At 39.4% G+C, this 24,118-nt stretch overlaps 2 protein-coding genes across 2 annotated transcripts; one reads left to right on the top strand and one right to left on the bottom strand.

The window, feature by feature from the left end:
• The first annotated feature begins 987 nt into the window (after positions 1 to 987).
• LOC103701784 (ATP-dependent RNA helicase DEAH12, chloroplastic-like) lies at positions 988 to 13,564 on the top strand. Its single transcript, XM_008783956.4, has 3 exons — positions 988 to 1,973; positions 7,753 to 10,894; positions 12,185 to 13,564. The coding sequence occupies exons 1-3, from the start codon at positions 1,119 to 1,121 to the stop codon at positions 13,396 to 13,398; spliced, it is 5,211 nt and encodes a 1,736-aa protein (XP_008782178.4). The 5' UTR covers positions 988 to 1,118; the 3' UTR covers positions 13,399 to 13,564.
• A 2,115-nt stretch (positions 13,565 to 15,679) lies between these two features.
• LOC103701785 lies at positions 15,680 to 18,265 on the bottom strand. The gene is made up of 3 exons (XM_008783957.4): positions 17,853 to 18,265; positions 17,529 to 17,744; positions 15,680 to 16,107 (listed from the first exon to the last, which is right to left on the bottom strand). The coding sequence occupies exons 1-3, from the start codon at positions 18,042 to 18,044 to the stop codon at positions 15,886 to 15,888; spliced, it is 630 nt and encodes a 209-aa protein (XP_008782179.2). The 5' UTR covers positions 18,045 to 18,265; the 3' UTR covers positions 15,680 to 15,885.
• Positions 18,266 to 24,118: the final 5,853 nt, after the last annotated feature.

The raw sequence follows: 24,118 nt of genomic DNA on the forward strand, positions 1-24,118 counted from the left end.
AAACATCTTGGGCTCGTTTGGTTCGCGGAAAAAGAAGGGGGAAAAGTGTGGTCAACGGAAAAGTAATGAGATGCCCTTTGTTTGGTTGGAGTTTTCAAAGGAGAAAGATGGAAAAGTTGTATTTCCATGGGAATATAACTCCCACATTTTATGGAAAAACCTTTCTTATGAGGCGGGAATCACTCCATTTTTATTTTTTTCCAAAAAGACCCTTCAGTATTAAAGAGGCATTAAATACCTAATTTTTATTAAAATCATAATATGAATTATTCATAACTTTTTAAGGAAAGTGGATGGCCAACCAAACAAAAACACTTTGAAAATTTATCACTTTCTCATGGTCAACCAAATATGCTAAAAGTACTTTCATAGGCATCTTTTTCCTCGGAATTTGTTTCCCAGGAATCATATTACTAGAAGAGAAAATGCTTTCCACGAACCAAACAAGCCTCTTATGTTTTCGAAATCAACGAAGAGTCACGCCCACAAAAATATATTTTTAAAGTATTTAAAATAACTAAAAATTAGGAGATAAAAAAATTTATTTTTTTAAAAAATTAAAACTCCAACAAGTTTCACAACAGACTATCACTTGTGATCTAGTAAGTGAAAATCACATGCACCGTGAATGCAGACAACTGAAATCTCGCTCTTGACTTTTGCAATTCATGATGAATTTAGATCTAGTTTAACCGTTATCATTTGATATCTAAGTTAAATTATTATGGAGTAGATCATATTGTTGACTTAGGTTGCTTATGCTAATTGAAACTGTTCCACTTCGAGATGACAAAAGATGAGCTTCACATTCAGGGAGATAGATTAGTAGGCGGCTAACACGTACTAATAATAAACGAAAATCAAAACGCATGAACACCACTGGCATCTCAACTTTTACAATTCACTGTTAATTAAATTTTATTTAAATTTATGACCATTTTATCATAATTTAAATTTATCAAGAAGGAAGGAAACCCCTCTTTCCGGAATTAACAAGTCCCTCCCATTGTTTCCTTCTTTCCATCATCTCTCCCTATTTTTTGTGGTATCTTTCTCTCTCTCGGCATAACCCGGAGAGAATTTCTAGGTTTCCTAACTGCGCTCGATCCGCCGGGCGGATGAGGAGAGGCGCCTACCCCCATCGCTGCTTGGCGCGGCCGGCCTTCCGGCCGGAGAGGCCGCTTTTCTGGCAGGAACGGCCGCCCTTCCGCCCCCAACCCCTGCCCCACCCGAGGCGGTGGCAACAGCCGCCGGAGCCTCGGCCCTGCTTCGTCGTCGTCCTCCTCTGCTCTCCTTCCACCCAGAAAGGCCTCTCCTCGTCGTACATCCGCGACCTCCTCGTCTCCTGTCCTTCCACGCCGGAGAACTTCTTATACTTCCAGGGCCCCGTCGTCGGGAAGCTTGTCTTTCGGTGCTGGGCCGATGCCCTCGAGGCCGCCGTCTACCTCTGGGGCCGCCGCCTGGACGGTGCCCACCTCCTGACCGCCGAAATCGAGTCCTCCACCGGTCTCCTCCCATCTCAAAGGGCCGAGGAGGAGAGCCGCCTCAGGGCCCTCTTCACTGGCCACATCCGGGGCCTTCTCGAGTGCGCGGCGGTGCGGCGGTGCGAGGGGAAAATCGAGCAGGTGGACAATGAGATCAAGAAAGTATCGGGGATGCTCATGAAGCCGAATCGGCTGGCCAGCTTTGGGAAGATGCAGGACACTAGGAGGAGTCTGGAGGCGGAGAAGGAGCAGTTGGAGAGCAGGTTGGTGGAGTTCAGGGCCGCCATGGAGTGTCTTATTGCTTACCTCAGTGAGCAGCAGGAGGTCTGTGAAGAGGAGGAGGGGAAATTTGAGATTTTTAAGCTTCAGGGTGAATTAGATTGGAGCAGGATCCACCATTTGATGGAAAGGGAATGCCGGCGGTTTGAGGATGGGTTGCCCCTGTATGCTTGCAGAAGGAAAATTCTTAGTCACGTATTCTCCAATCAGGTACTAGCTTTTGTCAGTGAAGTTATATATCTTGGTCATGCTTAATTGTTTTACTTAATAAATTGCTCTCTCTTTCTTTCTACATGGAAGCACGATTATCAATGAATCTTAGTATAATAGTATTTTTTTCCCACCGCTTGATGGTTGTGTCGGAGTGGAGTTTGTATGCAGGGTTAATGACCTCTCTCTACGTATGTTATGGTAACCATGGTGATCCTAATAGAATGTTGACATTAGGTTCAAAGCCCTGGTATAAAACATTGTCAATTTAAGTGGGTTTTATTTTGATCCATGGAGCAGTCCCATATAGATGGGATAAGGCGTGTTGCTTAAGGTGTATAAACAAGATCCTAAAATAGAAGAAGGTAATTGAATTGTTTGCTGATTATCTTTCTGCATGTTTTATATCTATGTAGCATGTAATTTTCAGTGTTATTGGTTTCTATTGAATCAATCGTCAAACACGGCATAGCAACAGCACACCTTTGGATGCCGATCGAATGTTGTTACAATACGAATTGAAGGCCACACGCAAGCAGGAGTCGAACTCGCAGAGGCGGATTTACCGTGGGATGGATTCCAAAAGGTTCTTATGACCTTGTCTGGTTTTGAATTAATGACCTAAATATATATCTCAGCCAAGATTCATCGTACTGGTACCGGACCCCGTACCGGTGCTACACTAGCATAATGTTGGTACAGTATGGTAAGACATTCGATACGCCACCGATATCGATACTGAACCGGTACAACATGGTACGCCTGGTACTGTCCGGTACAGTACGGCATACTATGATCTCACTTAAGCATTGAGCAAATGTTTTATTTGCTAAGCATCTTCTTAATATTAAAGTCACATGATTATTTGAAAATCATTATTTTGAAGAGTTGGTTTCATGAGACTTGGTAAGATGAAGATTTTGATAGGGGATGCTGCTTTTATCTGATTGAATATGGGATACAGTGTTGGTACGTTCCAGGGTACATGTCTTATGTGAAAAACAATGTAAATGAAGTTGAGCTAATTGTATCGTTCTTTAGAGATAATCAGTTTCAAGGCTTGTGATGATAACTTAATGCCAAGAATTAAATAGACATGTTAGCAGAAAATTAATTGAGATACAAACTTTAGATTGCATTTTGCAACTCTGATACGTGGTTTGTGATGTAGCCTCTGATAGGGTCATGCTTAGGTTTGGGGAGAGAGGAAGAAGAAAAAATTAGGATAAAAACATAGAGAAAAGAAAAAAGAGAGTCAATAAATGACTCTTTCAATTATCATACTAACAATTTTTTTTTCTTCTTTTGGAAATCAATTATCATATTAAAATATCTAATTCTCTTCTAAATTCATTGAGAAGGATCAATAAATGACCAAAAGACGGTCCTAATAAATGCAAAGCTCTCTAATCTGACCTATATCAAATTAGAATTGTTCTGACACAAAATGTTAAAATAGGACTCGGGATGAGGCAAATATTGAACTTTTCTGATTAAAAAAAAGATATCCTAAACAAAGATTTAAACTCCCAAGTTTCAGGAGTTTTGAGGAACTGAGGTTCTTTATTATTTTTTTTTTCAGGCCCTTAAGTAACAAATAAATATGTTAAGAGTAAACTGAAAAATGTAAAATCTAAATTTGTGGACCTTGTTTCCATGATCTCATTGTGCAGACCAATTTGAGTCCTTCTTCCAGTCAAATTGCTCAATCTTGGCTCCATGTGATTTAGCTCTATGTGGTGTACTTAACCAAGGACCGAATGAAATAACATAATGAATTTATTTTTGTTGAAGATAACTGGATAGTCATCGAATATCTTGATCTCTAGTGTTGGTTCGATGCTTATGTTTTGCATTGGATCATCAAACTGGATATTCAAGATTTTGAAGATTTGCCCCTAATAATTGGCTCTTCTGACATGTCTCATTTTGAATAGCCAAGTGAGGTGAAGATATAGTCCTTGGAGTTGTGGTCTTAATGATATATTTTTTTCTCTAAACTATGACCTAGTTGATCCAACTAAATTCAGATTTATTTTAGCAGAGGTTCATGGTGATCTAGTCTTCCCAAGTCTTCTTGAATAACTTGCTCTCAAGCACCCTTGCTGTGGACTTCCATTTCCCTTATCTGGTTAACTGCATTTTTCAGCCATAAGAATGATCTTACGGATCAGTCAGGGAGGGTTTGCCTCTAATACCAAATTGACGTAGCCCCAGAGACATGGTTATAGGATTTTGGTTTGAGTACAGAGGAAAAAATAAAGATAGGAGGAGAAGAAATTAGAAGAAGAAGAGAAGACAGGAAGGTGAATTACTTTAGAAGAAAATTTTCGTCATTCAGAAAGTAATTATTATACTACAATTTCTTGACGTCTCCTATGTCTCATATGAAAGATAAAAATGACGTAGAAAGACATTCTTATAAATAGAAATCTTCTTAATCCAACATGTTAGCAACTCTAATTTGTTTGATAAAAACTACTAAACATGACTCCAAGTTAATCAAGATATTGATTTTTCTGAACCATAGAACTAAGCATCTAAGATTCAAGCTCCTAATCTTAAGGGTTTTATGGATTTAGATTTTATGAGCACTTTCTTTTCAAAGAACAGTCGATTCGTAAGTCTTAAAGTTTATAGTCTCTTCTCCAAACTATGAATAACTCCAAGGCCTCAACTGAATGTATAAAACAAATCAGGACTTGTGTTACTACTATGTTTTGTCAACAAAAGACACCAAAATAATTACAAATATTTTCTGCAAACACGTATATTGTGAGTAACTCCTATCTTTTGGATGATTTTCTAATAATATATAACTAACTCATCTGAGGAGAAAATATGAAAAGAATCAGAATAAGTTTGTCGGTAAATTATAACTGAGTTATAGGTCTATTTTGTGCTTGTAAATTTTGATGAGAGCTTCATTATGAGTGTTCTGTCATTAAGTTCCAGTTTTTAGATGTCAAGTTATGCCTTTTGGTGGCTTGTTGACAGAGTCTAGATTGCCACTGATTATGGCTGCGTGTTGTATTCCAGAGCTTTCCTCATTTGAGTCTCCTTTGAAACTAGATCAAGACATTCTCCTTCCCTTTGATTATCTTAGATTCGGACCAAAAGTATGTTTACTTGTTGTCAATTGCATGCATATGGATCTTTCAAATAATTTCAATGCCTTTTGATTTATTCTTGTAATTGTTCTTTTTATGAAAAAATTTAACTTCTTATCCTTTAGCCAAAAAGCAGTACCTGTTATTTAAGAGTATCTTGATTCACAATTGCTCCCATATTAAGCAGCCATTGTCTCCGCCCAATATCGTGTTGGTGTTATAAAATATCTGCATGCTTCACCTGATCTGTTACTTAACAGTGAAAAAGAGAAAAGATGTTGTTGCTATTTTTCTTTTTTCATGGTGGTTCAGCCATGGTTCTTGTATGGGGAGTTTTGGACTCCTTCAAGATGATTTGTCATACCATCGTCTTTGAGACATGGATTTTGATACTTTTGCTTTTAAGCATTCATTTTGCAGTTTTCCTCTGGGTTTGTCCTCATATGAAGTTGTAGAGGTGCTTAAACGGAATTTGGTTTTGGGCTGCTTCTTTTGATTTGTAATCCTTATCCATGGTGACAGTTATAGGACATTCAGCTAAAAGTGAACATCAAGTTTCAGCATGTTATTCTCCAGAAAGGACAGCTGTTACGCTAACTTCTAGAAGTGGAAGAAATATGGGTTTGTGATCTCTGTAATTAGGCAATCTTATCTCATCTAGTTCGGGACTTAGTATTTTTAACAATTTGAGGTTATATTTACATGTAGTTGCTGTATCCATGTGAGCATATATAACCTTCATTTTTTGCTCCAGAAAAATTTAAACATGTCAGATTATGCTTTACAGCAATTAAAGAAGAAAATTTTGATATAATCTTTGGATCAACCGTGATTATCTAAAAAGTGGTCGCTCTGTTGAGCCTACTCAACTACTGTGCACTTCTTGAGCATCATCTTGAGAAATATCTCAACCTAGAACGCATATCCTTCTTGGAGGTGCTTTTATGCATTCATGTGGTTTTTGCTGTTATTTGGTTTTCATTGGAGAATAATGAACCTTTTATGCTGAAGACCTAAAGTTTCCTAAAGCACAACCTTAATCATATACGTTCCTTGACTCTAACTATTATCAAATTAGGCTTCCAATTGTTATCTTTAGTCAAGATAGTGCTGCAAAACATTGACAAAATAGTGCCTCAATGATTTCTGAAACAGCCAGTCCTCCAATATAATGACTTTTAGTACAATTAAGATTTCTATCATAATTAAAGCCTCAAAAAGGACTAGTTTGATGATAAATACTAAAAAGTAAGGATAAATTTGACGGCAAATTATAATCAACCATTCTTTAACCCCTACTATGTTTGAAATGGAATAAGAATTGTGCAGCAATATTTCTAAATCTCAAAGGAAGTTTTTCCATGAGCATGATTATAAGCCCTTTTCTAGAGATTGCTGGTAAATTTGAGGCTGCAGCTCGCTATCTGGTTCTTGATATGATGGATCGATGGCTTCTCATGGATCATTGTTTGGCTTTTGCTTCATGGTCATTGCAGACAAATAGTAGCAGACCAGGGTAGGCTGAACTGGACCGAACCGCCCGGTTCCGCCCATACCGAGCCGACTTGGTGGGAAACTGGGTCGGTTCGCCTATTGGAATTGGTTTTGGCTCCCAACCGGCTAGAACGGATTTCGAACCGACCGGAATTGGCCGGAAAAGGCTCGAACCGGACTGTATTTTATAACTGGATCTACTTGGTAAAATTTGTGAAAGAATTTGGATCAAACCAAATGGTAAGCTTGTACTAGATGTGTTTCTAGAGATATTTCTATGGAATTTGTCAACATCACTGAATAGTTATTCAGTCACTTTTCTGTCTTACCCTGAATTCGTGAAGATAGGATAATATACAATGTCAATTCCAGCTCCTTATTCTTCTCCAGTCCTTGTAACTATAAGCTTAACTAGTGGCTTGACTTTTCTGGATAGTATTTGATTTTTTTGTCAAATACTTGTTCAGCATGAGCTTTGCTATCTCTCTTGTCATGTCTTCTATATTTAAATTGATAAGTTCAAACATAGAGACACTGAGAGTAAAATTAGCAGATGATAGTATTGTTTGGATTTGCATGTTTTTTTTTTCATCTGATTGTGCATAACTTAATTGACATTTGTTTATTTATTTGAATCAAATGACAATTTTTGACTTTAAATTGCATGCTATTTTTTTTGATGATGTTTTTTTTTTGTCTTTTGTCTTTCTATTATTGAAACCAACATGGATGTTAATTCTTTCTTAGCTGTTCTGAAGCTTCTTAAGGGCTTGCTCATGCATTTACAGTGTCATAATTTATTATAATCTCACACCATGCAAGTTTTTCAATGCCATTTATCATTAGTTCCTCAAAATATTTCTGATGTATCATTTGCTGTGTACCTACAATGTTTAACTGCTGGACAACCATTGGTGGGTTCCTTTGGAATAGTTCTATCTAAATTATTCTAGACGTGCTGGAATATTGCTCCTGATGAATATGGTATAATGTTGTTTTTCTGTCGACTAGCCTGACGGTTAATGGAAACATTTAATTAACAATATTATTCAAGTTCAATTAATTCCTTCCCAATGAGAGTCATGAAACTGTTTTTACTTGAACAGAATTAGATTAATGGAGGTTTTGAGAGTGAAATTTTAGTACCGAAGTTTTCTTTGACTTTGGATTTGTAGGTTTTGGTTTTGATTGGGGAGACTGGTTCTGGAAAGAGTACCCAGTTGGCCCAATATCTTGCCGATGCAGGACTAGCTGCTGATGGATCAATTTTGTGTACTCAGCCTCGAAAAATTGCAGCCATATCTTTGGCACAAAGGGTTGGGGAGGAAAGCTATGGGTGCTATGCAGATAACTTCGTGGTTTCTCATCCCACCTATTCATCCTCTAAGGAGTTCAATTCTCGGCTAATGTTTATGACTGACAACTGTCTCCTGCAACATTGCATGAATGATATGAGTTTGTCTGGTATATCATATATCATTGTAGATGAAGCTCATGAAAGAAGCTTGAACACTGATCTTCTTTTGGCATTGATTAAGAAGAAACTGCTTGAGAGGTTAGATTTACGGCTTATAATAATGTCCGCAACTGCTGATGCAGGCAAACTTGCTGAATATTTCTATGGTTGCTACACCCTGTATGTCATGGGGAGGAACTTCCCTGTCGAAATAAAATATATTCCTGATATATCTGTCAACACTATCTGTACCACCACTTTGACGCACACTTCTGGTATTTATGCTTCCTATGTTTGTGATGTAATAAAGATGGTGCGCATAATTCACAAGACAGAGGGAGATGGTTCTATCCTTGCATTTCTAACTTCTCAAATGGAAGTGGAATGGGCTTGTGAGAATTTTCATGATCCCTCTGCAGTGGTGCTGCCAATGCATGGGAAACTTTCTTATGAAGAACAAAGTCGTGTTTTCCAAAAATACTCAGGAAAGAGAAAAGTTATTTTTTCCACTAATGTAGCCGAGACTTCTCTTACTATCCAAGATGTTAAGTATGTGGTTGATTCTGGGATGGTAAAGGAGAGCAGGTACGAACCTGGCAATGGCATGAACGTGCTCAAGGTTGGCAGGATAAGTCAAAGTTCTGCTAGTCAACGAGCTGGCCGTGCAGGACGGACAGCACCAGGCAAGTGTTACAGGCTTTACTCAGAATGTGATTTCTATTCAATGAAAACACATCAGGAACCTGAAATTCGCAAGGTTCACCTTGGAATTGCTGTTCTGAGAATTCTTGCTTTGGGCAGTAAGAACATGCAGGATTTTGAGTTTGTTGATGCTCCAAGTCCGCAGGCAATTGACATGGCTATGCAGAATCTTATCCAGTTGGGTGCTGTTACTAACAATGCTGATGTCTTTGAACTTACTGATACTGGCCGGTCTTTAGTGAAATTGGGTATTGAACCACGGCTGGGGAAAATTATTCTTGATTGCTTTGGCTGTGGTTTGAGAAAGGAGGGCCTTGTTCTTGCTGCTGTAATGGCAAATGCTAGCAGCATATTTTGTAGAGTTGGCAGTGACGAGGATAAATATAAAGCAGACCGTCTTAAAGTTCCATTCTGCCACCGTTATGGAGACCTTTTCACGCTGCTCTCTGTTTACAAGAAATGGGAAGATAAACATGAAAATAAGAGTAAGTGGTGTTGGCAGAATAGCATTAATGCTAAGTCAATGAGAAGGTGTCAGGAGACTGTAGTGGAATTGGAAAAGTGTCTTCAACATGAACTCAACATTATCATTCCAAATTACTGGTTATGGGATCCAGATGAGCCCACTTTCCATGATCAAATATTGAAGAAGATTATACTTTCATCCCTTGCAGAGAATGTAGCTATGTATTCTGGATGTGATCGACTTGGTTATGAGGTGGCTCTGACAGGTCAACATGTGCAACTTCATCCATCAAGTTCATTGCTAATGTTTAGCCAGAAACCAAACTGGGTAGTTTTTGGGGAAATTTTATCAATCTCAAATCAATATTTGGTTTGTGTAACTGCAGTGGACTCTGAAAGCTTGTGTGTGATCCAGCCTCCTTTGTTTGATATTCAACAGTTGGAGAGCCGGAGGATGCAGATGAATGTGATCACTGGAGTTGGCAGTAATCTGCTTAAAAGGTTCTGTGGCAAGCATAATCAAAACCTACAGAGGATTATTTCACATATTCAGAAAGTTTGCATGGATGACCGCATTGGTATTGATGTCGACTTTGGAAAAAGTGAAATTCAAATATTTGCATCAGCAAAAGATATGGAGAAGGCTTGTAGCATTGTCAATGATGCCTTGGAGTATGAAACAAAATGGTTGAGGGATGAATGTGTCGAGAAATGCTTATTTCCTGGCAGGCCTGGTAGTTCTCCCCCGGTGGCACTGTTTGGCTCAGGTGCTGAAATTAAGCATCTAGAACTTGACAAGAGACATCTAACCGTGGAAATATCCCATCCAAATGCTCATGCTATAGATGATAAGGAAGTTCTTTTGATGGTTGACCAATGTGTGTCTGGAATAGCTAACTATCATAAATATGCCGGGAATGGACAAGAGGGAACAGATAAATGGGGCAAGATAACATTTCTTAGTCCTGGGGCTGCAGAAAATGCTGTTGCCAAGCTGAATGAGGTAGAGTTTCATGGTTCCCTGTTGAAAGCTGTTCCTGTAAGGGCAGTTGACAATAAGATGCATCCATTTTCTGCAGTTAGAGCCAGAGTTTGTTGGCCACGGAGGCCAAGCAAAGGAGTTGCACTTATTACGTGTGCTAGAGGGGAGGCTGAATTGATTGTCAGGGACTGCTTTGCCTTGGTGGTTGGAGGTAGGTATGTAAACTGTCAGGTCAGCACAAAATACAAAAATTGTGTATTTGTAACAGGACTTCCAAGAGATGTATCGAAACCAGAATTATATGATGCTTTTTTGACTTCAACAAAGAGGAAAATCCTTGACATTCACTTGTTGAGAGGAGAAGCAATACCCAACCCCCCAGGTGCTACTTGTGCAGAAGCACTTGTTAGAGAAATTTCTGCTTTTATGCCTAAAAAGAATTTTCGTGACCATAGTTTCCAGGTTGAAGTGTTCAACCCTGAACCAAAGGATTATATGATGAAAGCTTTAATCACATTTGATGGCAGCCTTCACCTTGAGGCAGCAAAGGCTTTGGATCACATTGAGGGGAAAGTACTGCCTGGTTGTCTCTCATGGCAGACAATACAGTGCGAACATGTGTTTCACAGCCATCTATCTTGTCCCGCTCGTGTCTATTTTGTTATTAAGAAACAACTGGATTCTCTACTTGAAAGCTTCCAGCGACAGAAGGGTATGTGTATATTTCTTTGAACTAGATAATTTGACTTGTTTATATACAAATATCTGTTTCCTTCTGCATATCTCATTCCTGTTCCTATTGTGAAAATAATGGCAGCATTTTTCATTTGTGCTTCTTACTGCTCTAAATCATGCCAAGTATTCTATGATACTGAATGATGAGTTCTGCTTTTGATTCATGTCTTTCTTACTCACAGTGGCCGAATTTGTTCTCTGCTGCATGAATTATTATTTCTCATAGCCATATTAAGTTAATTAAAGTTAAAGAGCCTGGTCTCTAAAAAACTTTGAAGCGTAATCTCTTGGTATCAATATGTCACGCTACCTCTCTTTTGGAATTACAAAGATGCTAATTATTTATATAAGATCATTAATAGGGAATTTTCTTTAAGACACAATTTATTCCAGCAGGCTCGAAAATTGAAAACTCAATTGAGTTCGAGAATGTTGAACAAAATCAGAATTCTTTCTAGTCAGGTGAGAAGATTTTAAAAATAGGGGGACCCATAAAAGGTGTACAGAAAATGAAGATACTTAGCAAAGTTTGAAAACATTTAAACAATTGCTTGCTGGAACTCAAGAATCATTCAGAAATATACATAAATTGCTGAATATGCTTTCTTTTAGGTAGGAAAATTTTAATAAAGTTTTGATAACCTAAACTCTAGATTGACTTTACTTTTTTTTAGTACCTGAAGGAGTGGTTTTTCTTATTTTCAAGTGCTGTTATGACCCATAATCAATGAAACAATCATCTTATAGTCGAATTAGCAACACATTAGAATTGAAACTGCAAGAAACATCACAAAGAGTCATGGCGCAAATGGCAACATGCATCACTTATGCAGCTCGAATGATGCTTAAAATTCTGAAGGCTAAAAAGGTGCACGTAAAAAGGAAACATGGTGGTGGAATGCGTAGGTCCGAAGACAAACCGAGGACAAAAAATAATTGCTTCAACTGTTTGCAGAGAACTTGAATTGCATATATTCTAAAAGAAAAGGATTTTAAAAGGGGAGGCAAATAAACTAATATGACAATCATGCAACCTCGGTATGGAACCCTATAGATTTCCAGTGCAAGCAAACGTTCTCTGCAGGACAGGGAAACTTGAAGAAAATTGCATGGTTACTTCCTTGTGAGATACGGTATGCTATGACCGCCACACCTTTTAATTTGTCATACACAAGTATCATTAAGAAATTGCATTATGTTTAAAATCTGGTAAGTTCTCCAGGTGCAGATCGTGACTAATATCCAACTGTGCTATCATACTCTGCAGGTGTGTCCTATAGTTTGGAAAAGAATGATAATGGTTCTTGTCGAGTGAAGATATCTGCCAATGCCACAAAAACTATCGCAGATTTGAGGAGGCCTCTGGAGCAGTTGATGAAAGGCAAGACCGTAAGCCATCCAAGCCTCACTCCAACTGTGCTTCAGCTACTCTTGTCCCGGGATGGCATGGCCCTATTGAAAGCTGTGGAGCGGAAGTCTGGAACTCACATTCTGTATGACAGGCAGAACCTAAACGTCAAAGTGTTTGGACCCCCAAAGGAGGTTGCTGCAGCTGAGCAGAATTTGGTGCAATCGCTGCTATCCCTCCACGAGGACAGGCAACTCGAAATCCGTCTTCGAGGTCGCAACCTCCCCCCCAACTTGATGAAAGAAGTGGTTCAGAGATTTGGACCAGATCTTCAGGGGCTGAAGGAAATGGTGCCTGGGGCTGAGCTGACTCTCAACACCCGAAGCCACATCATCGGTGTTCAAGGACACAACAGTCTGAAGCAAAAGGTTGAAGAGGTGATCTCTGAGGTGGCACTATCTGTCGATCATGGTTGGATGGCTGAGCAGCCGTTGGAAACCTCTTGCCCCATTTGCCTGTGTGAGCTGTGGGAGCCTTACAGGCTTGAAGCCTGTGGGCACGATTTCTGTCGGAGCTGCTTGGTCGATCAACTGGAGTCCACCATCAGGTCCAGAGATAGCTTCCCCATCTGTTGCACCAAGGAGGGTTGCAATAAGCTCATCCTGCTCGTGGACCTGCGGTCTCTTCTGCCATCTCAAAGAATGGAAGAGCTTTTCAGGGCCTCTTTAGGGGCCTTCGTGGCTTCCAGGAGCGGGTCCTACCGGTTCTGTCCCTCACCCGACTGCCCGTCTGTCTATCAGGTTGCCACTCAGGACGCACGGGGTGGACATTTTGCTTGTGGGGCTTGCTTGGTGGAGACATGCACCAAGTGCCATCTTGAGTACCACCCTTTCATATCTTGTGGGAGATACAAGGAGTACAAGAAGGACCCGGACCTGTCACTAGTGGAGTGGCGCAAGGGGAAGGAGAACATAAAGGACTGCCCCGCCTGTGGTTACACAGTTGAGAAGGTCGATGGCTGCGACCACATTGAGTGCAAGTGTGGGAGACACATCTGTTGGGTGTGCTTGGAGTTCTTCAAAAGCAGTGATGAGTGCTATAGTCACCTTAGGTCTGAGCACCAGTACTACTAATCTAATGAATTAATATATCATATAAAAATATCTGTAAATCTGTATATGTTTGTCCATGCATAATATAGAAATACTTCATCTAGCTGAAGCCATCATTGGCCTTCCGTTCTCATACTATTAGTAATGTTCCCTCTTTGTGCGTATTTATAATGTTCTTTTTTTCTTCTTTTGATGGAGTGCATGTTAATAGTGTTAATTTGATAAATGATCCTGATGAAATTGATCTGCTCTGTTTTTTGAGTGTGCATGTGGTTAAGTCTTCTGTAACGAGAGATCTATTGCTTTTTGTAAATCAATGGACAGAGCAATGGAGAGGGGAGAAAAAGCCATGCAGCGGCCAAAGATCGACCCCATACCGGCAATGCCCAAGCACAAGGCCGAAGCCGGACACCATGCATTGGTACTCTCTGCGTCATCATCATCCTTGGCTTCCTCTGATGTTTTTGTTATGGAATAGCAAGGATGATGTCTCTAATCCTTCTCTTGTGATCATATCCCTTGAGTGAGAAGTCTTTTAAGGTGGCGTTTGGTATGGGGTGATGATTTTAAGATCATACTTGTGTAGATTACCTCATTTGATAGCACCTGAATATTTTTATATGGTAGTAATTTCAAATCACCTCCACATTTAAAGTCACTATTCAACCCAGTCATGTTAAATCTGTTTTTGAGGATAGGTTTCCAAGATATTCTAAGATAGTGATGTTGAGCTGAAATTTAGAGGCAAAAATGTCTCTTAGTCCAAAAAAAAAAATTGACCCAATCCTCCATATCCATTTAGCCCCAATTAAAATAAATGGAATATATAGAGTATATCAGAGATAATTTTGGTATTATATGATCACTAATCCTGGATTCTATCAAATATGGTGATCTTAGATCATCAAGGACGAGATTACTTCCAGATGAGGGTCACCGGTGATCTAAGATTACTATAGCAACACCATTTGGGTCACCAAGCGCAACCTAAGCGAAGGTGGAAGGTCATGGCTCCGGAGGAGGCCACTGGTTGAGCTCTCCCTCTCATAATGCCCCATATTGCCAATCCAAATACCATGTTATGGTATGGAGGTGGGAGTCTGTTATGACTCGAGATCCCTGGGAAGGAGAAGGCGGTGAAGTTCTTAAATCCATATATGCATTTACTAATAAGTGGAGGAATAAAAGTTTCTTCCTTTTGGTAGGGAAGAAGAAGGGGAAGGGAGGAATGGGTTGGTGTTCGGAGGGAATTCGGTGGGGGAGGAAAGAGTGGGAGGAAGGGCGACGCAGGGAAGGCGTTTTCCGGGCCCTGTCGGGGTTCCGGAACCGGGTTTGATGTGAAGTCCTCGGTTGCTGTCGGACTAAGATTTTGGACCCAGATGGGAGACAGACTACGTGGCATCATGTCTCTGGGCGATTACAGATACGACCGTAGACAACACCATGCATGTTTTCTTTCCATTTTATGGGATCCTATAGTCTGATTTCTTCCAAGTAGAAGCACCTTCTTGTCCTGCTTTACAGTACAGCATCATTACTGATCAGCCTCAGCTTTTTATGGAGTATCCCTCTTCATATCTTCAAATCCTGCTGGTGGTGTGTGTGTATATATATATAAACATAAACACCACAAGTTTCAATTTTTGATTTGCCCTGTTCAATCTCTCGCCATTGAAATTAGATGGCTTCGGCACAGCTGTGTTGGTTCGACCATCCACATTTGAAGTTAGGTGGACTCAATCAATTCTCTACCTAATATCTTAAGCTTTCTTCTATTATTAAATTTTCTGAAAGAATTGTTTTTTCATAACTGCACTTAAATTCATTGCTGCACCTGCTCCGGCTTCAGATAAATAATTAAGGTTTGACATGATTCCATCAACTTCTGGTTCTGCTGTCTTCAATACTCTATCCAAAATTTTTTATAGAGAAGATATACGAAATCCCAGAACTACTCCTGAGGATTGTTAGAAGAGCTTTCGGAAACCCAAAACTGGTACCTAAGCTTTAGGAAACGTCTTGGATCCAAAAGATGACCAAAAAGAAACGACTTGGTTGCAGTTTTATAAATTTTGAGAACTCTCAGAGATTCTTGGTGAAAAATATTACAAGTCCTCTTAACTGAGTGCCAATTCAAAATCCCTGATACTTTGAAATCTTTCTGATAACTTATCTATAACCTATCCAATAGCTATGGCCTTTCAGTTTTTCTTTCTTATCCATTTTATCTGGCAAAGTAATCTTTCCGCTGCTGTTCTTGCTAAATACACTTCTCCACACACAGAAGAAGAGAGAGAGAGAGAGAGTAAACAAACGGTGAGATTGGAGAGAAGGTGGACAACCCAAATTTTTGATACAGCACCATCTTGTACATTTGATAGGGACCTTCATACCACCACGGCAAGGAGACCGTGTTGCCACTCAACAAATATCAATAGAAAAACACTGCCGAAGGCAAGTAGTAGTTTATTTGTCATACAAGAGGATGGATCTGGCTTGAATGAGATCTCAGCAAACTCCCATTGGAGCTCGATGAGGAATTCCCTTCCTCCTCTTCGCCATCCTGTTGGTCACCATAGTGGAAGGTGGTGATGGTGGTGATATGCAGTCAACTGGGAAGTTGTTACTATAAGAACATTCTGCTTCCTTGTTGGTAGTATCCCCAGTGTTTGATTCAGTTGACATTTGCCTCTTGCTAAAATTTGTTGCATTTGAAGAAGTATTTGCCAACTGCAACACCCAAGAAATGTTCAGCTTCTTTCTCACCTTCTTGATGGGAAAAACAAGTCAACCTTTGGCCCAAAAAAAAAAAAAAAAAAAAAAAAAAACTCGAACACAACCAACTCATTTACCCAAATTTCATGCTTGGATGCACTGAGTAATTATCACATTTCAATCATATACAGACATCATCATCAAGTCTGAAAAGGAACAAATAAGAAGCTGTGTTTGAAAGGTTTTTCCTCATATAGCTCAGATTTTCAGAGAATCCCGATCAGGGGGCAACCCAAGACAAAGGGCAACTAATCAAATTAATCCATTGCCAATGTGCACTCTGGAACCATGTAACTAACATCCTTTTTTTTAGGTACTTCATGTTTGCTTTCTTGGCAAAGTAGAAAGAAAGAACTTTTGCACTGGATTTGATCATCACAAAGTAGTATTTTTTTTTTGAAATGCATGCCAGGAAGATGATATCGGTGGTTTTCTCGAAGAGTGGAACATAGTTCATCTCTTCCATGAATATTAAACTTGCAGCCACACTGCATTCGATTTCTAACCTCTGGCTTGAATACTGTAATGAAAGCAGGGGAGCTAATACAATACTCTGGAAAAACACATAAGAATCAACAACTCTAGCATCGATCCTGATGCTCGATCAAAGCTGGTGGAGTTGGTGAGAACTCCTGCAGTCCACCTACAATGTAGGGGAGGACGGACTTTAACTCGTGTGTGAATAATTTTGAGCGCGCATGATGCAGCAGCATTGCTTCCTAGAGCAGCCACTCAGGGAATCCCTGTGAATAGCCCTTCATCTGCCGCTCATCAGCACATGAGGATTGATTCATAGGATAACATGCATGCATGCAAACATTTCTGCTCGGAAATCTCAGCATATCGGCGAACGCTGGATGGATGGGGGTCTGTTTCAAGCCACAGACCTAGGACTTGTCAGATCTCCAACTTTGCTAATGGGTTCGATAAACAGTAAATTATGAAAGCTGGCCTAACCTACACCAGCAGGGCAGTTCCTGGCTTTTCTCAAAAGAAACCTGGTCAGGCATCCGTCGATGAGCTATCATATTACCAAACAACATGGAAGAAAATTATATAAAGCATCTGTAATGGCACTAGTTTGGTCCAGAATTATTGATAGCTTCTTCAAAAGGTTCCATCAATTGGGTGGGCATAAGATAAAGCTGTGCATTCATTGTTGGGTAGGTAAAGACACCCAGAATGATTGGTGGGGTTCCTCGTGATTCCCTTCTCAAGTGGTGCGCCCTATCCCAGTTCCCAACAAGTTGCAACACTGATGACTGGTATGAAAAAAAAAGCCCAACCTCATGGAAAGTCTAGTTTTCCCGTCCAACTTCAGCCTTGTAGGGGAGTCAACAAAGAGAAAACAAGCAGGAAGGCAATGTTGTTGTTACCTTACACCCCAGAGAGCAGAAGGTGAAAGCATCAAGGAGACTCCTTCTACAGTGATGGCAAGCGTTCGTCACGCCTTTCCCGAGCCCTGGCCGTGGCCGCTCGTTCAAGAACACAACCTTTGCACCATTGATGATGTACGTCTGCACCCCTGACAAGTCCAAGAACTTGTTGATCTCTGCCACTCTGATCACATCATGGTAGGATGATCGCCGTATCTGTATTTCAGTCAGACGATGGGAATTATGAAAACATTCATCGATCCCGGCAATATAGCGTGCGAAAAGAAGCATGAAGAGATTACAGAATATGGATCAGATGGATACTTGGATGGAACGATGGCCGCAGTGGTAGATGAGGCAAGATGAGCACATGGCGCCATTGGTGCAGTCCAAGCAGTACATGTTGCATTCCTTCTTGTTAGAGCTGCCGTGGTGCTTGCAAGGGAGGAAGAAAGTAGTGCGAAGGAGGGGGTAGAGCCATGGGGGCCTCACCTCATTTCTCTCTGGCTCCACCATTCCCTGTTTAGAAGAGCTATAGCGTTCGAACAAAGCAATACGACAGTGGAAAGGAGTGGATGAGGGCTTGTGGAGTTCTAAGTTCCAACCATGGATTTGAGAAGATGGTATCTGTGACGGTTGTAGAGAGGAAAAGTAAAAGGAAGTTTGAGTGGTCCTCTTTGCGTCGAGAGGGAGGAGAAAGTCTCTCTGTTCTGTGGAAGGAGTTGGTGGTGTATATATTGTTTTGAGAAACGTTAGCAGTATATATCATATAGTTTTCTACACGGCCCACTAAAGTCATGACCTAAAAGACAAAATGGCTACGATGAGCTGATGGCAGAAATGCGTCTCATTTTTCTGAACATTGATACTTGTCTTGGAATTTTCTTTGAACCAAGTGATATATTGGTGAATTATTATCTTGCCGTCCTCAGTTACATTTAACGAACACTTTCCCTCCCATATAATTCTATAAAGTATTTGGAGTAAAGAAATAGAAGGATATTTGTCACACCTTAAAGCTAATGTGGATGCAAGTACTGTAATTTCGAGAATGAATTTGACTCATTATATCATTCTGATCTCCATCACCATTTTCCCCCAACACATACAAGGAACTCATGACATCTCCATTGCTTCTTTTCTTTCCTTTTCTCATCCCACCTGTTGTATCCTTGTTCCATTACCTTCTGCTGAAATAACTGATGCTCCATAGATTTCTCAAGATCTCTTCCATGGTTGTAAGCCAACTTTTCTTTGCAAATTTCAGCATCTTTAATCCCTGGATAGAAGTGGCTGGGGAACCATGGAAGAAGAAGATATAAATAGAGAGCGAGCTCATGTTGGTGTCTCAGTCCGATCCTTTTAAATCACCCAGCATATGATTAGATGATGATCAAAACTTCTGTCTGCTAGTTTAATGACAACTATTAATCAGGGAATGGATGATGAGAAGTTTATATATACAGAAAGCAAAGGAAAGGATTGGCTGAATTTAGAAATTCTCACGTATTAAAAATAACCGGTAGATATGTTGTTCTAACCAATTTACCTCTCTTTTTAGATGGCGAGATTTAATATCTCAGAAGTTTCTTTGAAAAAATCTTAGGTTCCCACAAGGAAATCTCGTCATAATTTTCATAGCAGTTCCTGATAGCCGTTTTTTTTTCTTGCACCATCAATCTCCGTCGCCATAATATTTTTTTAGGGGACTTGCCTATCAACATGCTTATATCAGCATGTGCATGTAATAATAATATTTTTTTCTTTTTATTTTTAAATTTGTAATGTTTGCCACAAATGGTCGATGAATCTTGAGTTTTTCTCCTTATTAAATAACTTTTTAATATTGAATTTATGATTTTGGATAAAATTACAAGACTGCTTTGTGACTCTATTGCCACCATAAATATTGGAAGAATAGCTGAGAATAAGAAGCATCTACGGTGGAAGCATATTTATTGTGATAAATACAGCTTCAAATATCTAAAGAATGAGATGACTATGCGGAAATTTAGATTTTTGATCATGTTTTATTGAAAAGGTTAAGATTAATGCAAATATATATGTGTGTGTGAGAGAGACAAAGCATGCATATATACATGCACCTTTTCATAAATATTTAAAAGTATATTAAACCGTTGTTTAAAAGCCAGCCATTATAAATGTTTCTAAAGTAGAGATCTCTTTATTAGAGAATGTACAGATAATTTTAAATTTTGAATAATATTTTTTATTATTGTTACACTTGTTCTGTTTTTTTTATATATATATATAATTGTTTCCCTTGTTCTTTGGAGCTTTATTCTTTTATCAAAAAATTTCTTATCATGTCTACCATTTTTTTTCTATCGTTGCCTCTTGAATATTCTTCTTCTTCTTCTTTTTATATGCAGCCTATTGAAACTATTAATTTGCTTCTTTAACACAAACATTTAATAGGTTTATATTCTTGATTAGAAAAGCAGAAACTTTTGATAGGTTTGATTTGAAGACAAAAGTAGATAAGGAAAGGTGACAAATAAGTTCAAAATACTAGAGGACCGACCAGCCTAGAGACTACTCCCTATTATTTAGATGATTATGATACAGTACGCATTTCTAACCACTATGGTGTCTGTTGTTTTGAATTGGAGATGAGTTAAATGACGCATTGTCCAAACCATCTAACTTTTGTGAGATAAAAATAAAGAAGAAGATCTAAACTAGGGTACCACACTAAAGTGCATCAAGAGCAACAGCGGACCAGAAAAAGAAAACCTCTTGAGCATGGAGTGGTGTAGACTTGATCAAAGTGTTCAGCTATAAAAATGTCTCGTGTTTTAAGCTGGATTTGATTGATAGTTTTATGTCATTGCTTTATGCATGGTTGTTGAACGCCTTCTAACCATCCCACCTAATGATTTCAACAGCTTCAGTTCCGGTATTCCTTATGTAAGCTAAGATGCTTCCATCGATCTAGGGTCACATTAAAGAATAAATTCTAGATCCACCACTCTATTATTATGAGTTAACAATACAAAGAACATCTCATTCTAACAAACTTATTTTGGGGTTGCCTATATGCATTCTTTCTCAACATCGGTTGTTGCTACCTTGCATTGGATCCTTCGTCAACACAAAAAAAAAAAAAAAAAAAAAAAAAAAAAAAATCTTGCATTGGATTCTTCATGATTTTTCTTCCAATTAGTCAGTACTAGTGCGTACTTGGGTCCATGCCCTTGTCCCTTTCTTTCAATTATATTCAAATCTCCTTCGATGAGATTTTTGGCAAGAAATCCACAGGTCTGAGCCAGCTCAAACGGCCGTTAGTAGGTTTATTTTGAGCAGTGCCTCGTCTATCTTAAATTGACTTATTTGTAACTTCATTCCTTCGGCTTGGATATTTCCACCTTTTCTAATTTCTACGGCTAGTCTCATTCAACTAACTTCTTCAGTAGAAGAATCAAAGTTCTACTTTTCAAATAATAGGAGCTAAAGATGGACCGTTGAGACCTGAAATTTGATTTCATATTTGGCTAATAGATGAATATAATTATTTCTACTAAAGCATGTCTGCAGACAATTGGAACTGCCTATTGGCCTTCAGAAAGCAAGATTTAAACGGCTAGTAAGGTCCGTTGAGTTGGGCCCAAAGAATTCGGACTCTGACAACGTTTATTGGTTGCAATAGCCCTTTCTACTGTAGGAATAGTCAGAAATCCAGCAAGCACATGGAATAAGAGAATAAAAGAATAAAGAGAGAGGGGTAGAAAGAAGCGGGGTGAATTGGTAGAAAAGACGGCTTATGCGTGCATAACTACATCCCATAATGGCAGAAATTAAAAGGACTTGGGACACCCAAAATCCTAGAAAGCAAGGGCAATTGGCTCAAATAAAAAGATGATTTAACTTATTCCTAAAATTTGGAAATAGTTAGATTCATAATTTCTTTTTGATAAACTGGATAAATTAAAATATCATCCAAATATGGATACATCTGTAGAAATAAAAAAAACAAAATATTTAAAAATTAACTTAAAAAAATTTATAATAGAACCTCATAATACAATTTTACATTATTAGCATTCTTATAAAGCCCTAAACAAAGCAATGTATGCATCATTCATCAGCAAACTCGCAGAAGGTTGCTGGCTTAAGCTAACTCAAATCTCAATTTCTTTCTAGAATTTTCTCCTAGGGCAGGTTATGCATGAACAAAGCCTTTTGTAATAAAGCTAACCCATGTGGCAAAGAATATCTTGCTTTGACCATAACCAAATTATTTGTGAAATAGCTATGTTAATTGTCAGAATAATACTTTATTCTGTCACTTATTCCCGGTAATTCAGCAGCCAAAAGAGAGAACCCACATCTCACCCCAAAATGGTTTGACCGATATGCATAACTTTTTGCGGGCTACTGATTCCTCTCCCTATGTTCCCCCCTGCGCCGCACGTGCCAATTGCTTACCCAAGTAAGTCTACGATGCAGCGGAGCCTCTTCCAGGTGGACGACGCGGACGTCGACCACGTGTAGCATATCCGGCTCGCCGAGCCCACCATCCGGTATATTGCCGCCTCGGCTTGCAAGCCCGGCGACTCGCCTCCTCGGCGCCGCCGACGACGGCTGCCTCGTCCGCCGGCCAACTTCCGCTCGGATAACTCCTCCGCCTCCTCCCCAAGTGCGGCCACGCCTTCCACCTCCTCTGCATCCATACCTGGCTCGGCTGCCACCTCAACTGCCCCCTCTGCCGGGCCCCTATCGTCGCCCGGGCTACCGCTGCTCTCCCTTCTTCTTCTTCTTCTTCTTCTTCTTCATCCCTCGCCTAAGCCACCGATCCGGTGGGCCCCAAGTCAAGCTCCTCTCCTCTGGCGGAGGATACAGATCGCCGTCCGCCCACCGGATACCGATCGAGTGGAACCTGAAGAGAAAACAAAGAGCGGAGTGACAGAAATTGGAACTGGAACTGGAACTGCGACTGACCCAATAGCAGTGTCTTCTTCTACGCCGCCAAGTTCGCAGTTTTGGATGCCAAGTGATCTGGAGGAAGATGGGTTGCGGCCGGTTCGGCAGTCGGTCTTCATGGACTCATCCTTCCTTGCTGCTCTCCTCCTCAAGGCAGATAAGGAGGAAGATCCAGCGAGGAGAGAAAAGATTCCGACTTTGAACAAGAAAGCACTCCTAAGAACAGGGGAAAGCAGGGGAACGCTTCAAAGGGAGCTTCTCAGCAGAAGGATCCTCAAGAAATGGAAAGGTCTCTATCAAGCAGCGGCGCGGGCTCTTGTTGTCGAGACATGGACGAGGCCGGAGTGCAGTTGTTTCATTGTGATAAGCTCACGTTCCTATGATAGAGAATTTTGAGAATAGGGTGTGTTCTCAGCAAGTAGGGAGCCGCCTGTCTCTGTTGATACAACTGTGTACAGATTTGAAAGGTTAAAAAGAAATCTTTCCTTGCTTTGGGTACTGGACAAACTACTCTTATGGTTGAATGCAGAATTTTTGAGTATCTTATAGCAGCTAGCTGAATGAATGTGTGTGTGTGTGTGTGTTTTTTTTTATTTTCAGATGAACCAGCTTTATCTCTGTTGGAATTAATAAGTTAATTTTGAAGTCTTTTTCATTATAGACTACACGCTTCTTTGTGCTTATATGATATGAATGAATGAAGGATCTATGCCAGCCTTCCTTATATGCTTGCCTTCTTGATTATGGTTAACTAGTGATGGGCACAATTTTGGAGGCTCTGATGTTCTGTTAGCAGATATGCCATATGTTATTTCTATGCACATGACCAAGCAACAAGAATGCCGATCTAGATTATGAAAATAAAGCAATTTATACGCAATTCACTTACAACCTAATAAAATGTGTTTTGTTCAAAAGTATCTTGACTTTTAAGACTGAAGTAAAGAACATTTTTTTGTTTTCCTCATCAATCTTATCTAAATATGCATGTGCCCAACTGGATAATATGCATGAGAATGTTAAAAGGATGAAAGATTATTTTTAGATGGCAAAACCTAGTTGTTTGATTCAACAGACCATATTTACATGAATATATCAGTAAGCATTAAGAAAAATAATTCGCTATGCATTTTACCATCTGTACCATAGCATAGGCTGTTAGTGTTACTTCTTGCAGTGCAAATTTCTGTATTAAATATAAGAATTGAAAATACAAGACAAAATGTTATCATTAGCCTTTCATACTCTATTAAGCTTTACAAATGCAGAAGCAACTATGCATATGGCTAGAGACAATCTAAACCAACTAAATCCAAAAGTTAAAGAACACATTCCGCAAGTGGCATCGCATATATTTCCACTAAGCATCTGGTTGTATTTAATATAAATAATTTGCCCTTATAAAAGTAGCGATACAATTTTGCGAAGATTTAATGAATGTTCTGAGGGTCTTGCATCGAAAAAAAAACATTACGAAGTGCGAACATAAATAATATAAGATAATTATCTAACATTGAGGAAGCCACACCTAATACGAAAATTAATGAATTATAACTTATATGTTTTCATGGGATGATGATCACTTTTTATGGTTCTGAATATAACCTGTCTCATATTAATGATCCGGAATGCATGAAGCGATCTTT

The sequence above is a fragment of the Phoenix dactylifera genome, chromosome 9 (genome assembly GCF_009389715.1).
Source record: "Phoenix dactylifera cultivar Barhee BC4 chromosome 9, palm_55x_up_171113_PBpolish2nd_filt_p, whole genome shotgun sequence".
Lineage (NCBI taxonomy): Eukaryota > Viridiplantae > Streptophyta > Magnoliopsida > Arecales > Arecaceae > Phoenix > Phoenix dactylifera.